This window comes from Lipotes vexillifer, unplaced genomic scaffold (assembly GCF_000442215.2).
Source record: "Lipotes vexillifer unplaced genomic scaffold, Lipotes_vexillifer_v1.1 scaffold539, whole genome shotgun sequence".
NCBI classification, from domain to species: Eukaryota; Metazoa; Chordata; class Mammalia; order Artiodactyla; family Lipotidae; genus Lipotes; species Lipotes vexillifer.
This window is the reverse complement of record NW_006789542.1, coordinates 212,240-216,051: the sequence shown is the minus strand read 5'-3', so window position 1 is coordinate 216,051 and position 3,812 is coordinate 212,240. Positions and strand designations below refer to the sequence as shown.

The window sequence follows — 3,812 nt, the reverse complement described above, 5'->3', positions numbered from 1 at the left end:
GAAAGAGTATGGCAATTCCTTAAATCAATTAAAAATAAAAATACTGTGTGATCCAGCAATTCCACTTCTGAATGGAATTATACGCTAAAGAACTGAAAGCAGGGACTGAAACAGGTATTTGTGTACCTATTTTCATAGCAGCGTTATTTACAATGGCTAAAACTTGGAAGCAACTTAAGTGTCCATCAGTGGATGAATAAATACACAAAATGTAGTATATACATACAATGAAATATTATTCAACCTCTAAAGGAAGGAAATTCTGACATGCTACAACATGGATGAACCTTGAAGATCTTACACTAAGTGAAATAAGTCAGTTATAAAAAGATATACTGTATGATTCCACTTACATGAAATACTTAAGAGCAGTCAAAATCATAGAGACAGAAAATAGAATGGTGGTTGCCAGGGGCTGGGGAGAAGAGGCAACTGGAGTTAGCGTTTAATGGATATAGTATTTCAGTTTGGGAAGATGAAAAGAATGGATCGGAGCAAGGAGGAAAATCTGAGGAGATGATGATTGTGGAGGTGGAGAGGAATGGAGTGAGGAATCTGTTAGGCTATGTCTTAATTTAGTCAAGAAGTTTAGCAGAAAGAAGAGAAAAGGTCATGCTGTGTATATAGGACCATAACTATATTACTTTCCTATCTATTTATGTTAGTTACTGTACTTTTAATGCCTTGCTGTTGTATTCTATTTTAGACTTTGGAGTTAGTGCTTTTTTAGCAACTGGTGGTGACATTACCCGAAATAAAGTTAGAAAAACCTTTGTTGGAACCCCTTGCTGGATGGCGCCTGAAGTTATGGAACAGGTACTGTGTCTTTTGTCTTTTTAAAACGATTTGGGGTTTTGTTACAAAATTGAAAAAATTGAGTAGTGTTTGCTTTTGTTTGTTCTACTAGGTTAGCTTTGGGAAATACGTCTCTGTTCCTTGTTTAAGACTGGTCCGTGCTTAAAAAAAAAAACCAAAACTCTAGAATCTTAACAAAGGACATATGAATCTCAAGATTTATACAAAAGGCAACCTAAGGAATAATATAATCAAGATTGATTTAATGCTAATATCCTTAGTACAAATTAAATGACCTGACTTTTTTTACATGTAGTTTCATTGCTATGGCTCTTGAAGGACTAGTTTTCTCCAAGTCCATCTTTCCCAGTTGTTTCAAACAAACTGCAGTCTGATGTCGCTCATCCCATCACCTAATGGAAACTGAATTCTCCAATCCAGTGCTCTTTTTTTTGCTCCTTGTTTTGCTCTCTTTGTGGCATTTGAAACTGTTGACCTTTTCCCCCTTTACTCACATCCTTAGCTTCCTCATTCTTCATCTACTTGTCGGACCATTTCCCTGGCTTCTTCTCTGGCTTTCCTTCTACTGCTCAATGACACTGCTTCCCAGCACCTTGTTTCTGACTCTTCTATTCTCTGACGACACATACTATTTTCATCTCCACTTCCCACCTGTTAATTATTTCTAAATTATATCCAGTCGAGTCTTGTTTTTTAAGCCTCTGGATAGATATTTCCAATTCCCTGTAGATGTTTTACATAAATGTCTTATGTCAAACTCAGTATGTAGAACTGAATCTACTTTTTATTCTGTTACAATAAAATACAATACAGTATAGGCCTATATTGACCCTGTTGGTGAGGGAAGGCTTCCCATGATAGGGTTATGGGGATGGCTGAACGCACAGCACCTGACACTGGGCCTAATGAGATTGACAGCAGTTTATTATTTGTATGTACACATATCTGGAGGCAGAGGACACTGCATGCCCCACGGGGTTGCACTTGGGAAGGGAGTGAACAAACAGTTGCTGTAGGAGACAGGCTTTGTAGTATCAAGAGAGTGATATGCCCTTTGGTTTCCTTGTGAAGGTGTGATTGGCTTGTTTGAACAATTCTGAGGGCTGGCAGGGAAACCTGCTACTCAGGAATAAACAGGAACTGTACCTGATCCATTTGATATGCAGGGTTGTTGGGCCTAGGGGGCCTTCTCCTTGGGAGGAGACTGGGGAAGGGAACTTTCGCTTAGGTCAACAGAGGTCCTCCTGTTTACCCAATGTTGAAGCAGCACATAATATGGAGCTTTAATTTTAGGTCTCAAACCACACACTCCCCAAACCTGTTTCTCCTCCTATATTGCTTAGGATAGAAAATTAAAATATTTAATTATATAATATGCTGGTGACAGTATAAAGGAGATAAATTTGGCAACATATTCACACCAACAACTTGAAAAATATTCTCACCCTTGGTAACTTTTTTCATTCTAAAAATTAAGGTGATAAAACAGTACCATAACACCGAGAAATTAATGGGGAGGGTGTGGGACATATATGTAATGGAGTGTTACGCAGCCATAAAAAGGAACAAAACTGAGTCATTTGTAGAGATGTGGATGGACCTGGAGACTGTCATAGAGTGGGGTGAGTCAGAAAAAGAAAAACATTAACGCATATATGTGGAATCTAGAAAAATGGTGTAGATGATCTTATTTGCAAAGCAGAGATAGAGACACAGATGTGGAGAACAGGCATGTGGATGCCAAGAGGGAAGCAGGGGTGGGATGAACTGGAAGATTGGGATTGACATATATACACTATTTGATACTGTGTATAAAATAGATAACTAATAAGAACCTACTGTGTAGCACAAGAAACTCTACTCAGTGCTCTCTGGTGACTTAAGTGGGAAGGAAATCCAAAAAATAGGGGATATATGTATACGTGTGGCTGATTCACTTTGCTGTACAGTAGCAACTAGCACGGCATTGTGAAGCAACTATACGCCAATAAAAATTAATTTAAAAAAAGAAAAAATCAATACCATAACATAGGAAATTGGGAAAACTATGCCTAAGACTGCCTAACATTTTTTTTTGTTCTAGTTCTTTCTAGTTTTTTTCTTTAATAGGCTATATATCTGTTTGTAATAGTATCAAAACTTATGAAAACTTTTGTAATCGTTTTTCTTCATAAGTGCTTTATCATATCACATCATAAAGTGGTTTTCCATATTTTCATATAGAATTCATTAATATTGCTTTTAGTTGAGTGTATAATATTTTTTTAAGTGAATATACCATACTTAACTATTTCCCCATTGTTGGTGAACATTCATTCAGTTTTCTTTCTTTCCTTTTCTTTTTTCCTCTTACCAAGTATATTTGGCTTTTGCCAACTTTAGATTATATTTTATTGGCCTAAAATTTATGGTTCTTGATACATATTAGAAGCTATCTTTTAAAAGTGCTTTTAGGGTGGTAAAAATAATCTTGTACATCTCTCTGTTCTGTACAGGTCCGGGGTTATGATTTCAAAGCTGACATCTGGAGTTTTGGGATCACAGCAATTGAACTGGCCACAGGGGCAGCTCCTTATCATAAGTATCCGCCAATGAAGGTGAAGCTCATATTCAAAATACTACCCCAGCTCATGCCTCAGTTCTCTTTCACAGCCTTACTTCATTTGGCATTCTTTTTTTGTTGTTGTTGTTCTCCTTCACTTTATTTATTTATTTATTTAACATCTTTATTGGAGTATAATTGCTTTACAATGCTTTGTTAGTTTCTGCTTTATAACAAAGTGAATCAGCTATGGATATACATATATCCCCATATCTTCTCGCTCTTGCATCTCCCTCCCACCCTCCCTATCCCACCCCTCTAGGTGGTCACAGAGCACCGAGCTGATCTCCCTGTGCTATGTGGCTGCTTCCCACTAGCTAGCTATTTTGTGTGTGTGTGTGTGTGTGTGTGTGTGTGTGTGGTATGTGGGCCTCTCACTGTTGTGGCCTCTCCT

The 3,812-nt window shown here is 37.5% G+C and overlaps 1 protein-coding gene across 2 annotated transcripts in view; it reads left to right on the top strand.

Moving 5' to 3' along the window:
* OXSR1 (oxidative stress responsive kinase 1) overlaps positions 1-3,812 on the top strand; it is a 101,984-nt gene that overhangs the window by 66,384 nt on the left and 31,788 nt on the right. For both annotated transcript variants that reach the window (XM_007462687.1, XM_007462688.1), the window contains exons 6-7: positions 707-816; positions 3,312-3,413. In XM_007462687.1, coding sequence (XP_007462749.1) covers positions 707-816; positions 3,312-3,413 — 212 coding nt within the window. The remainder of the gene's footprint in view (positions 1-706; positions 817-3,311; positions 3,414-3,812) is intronic.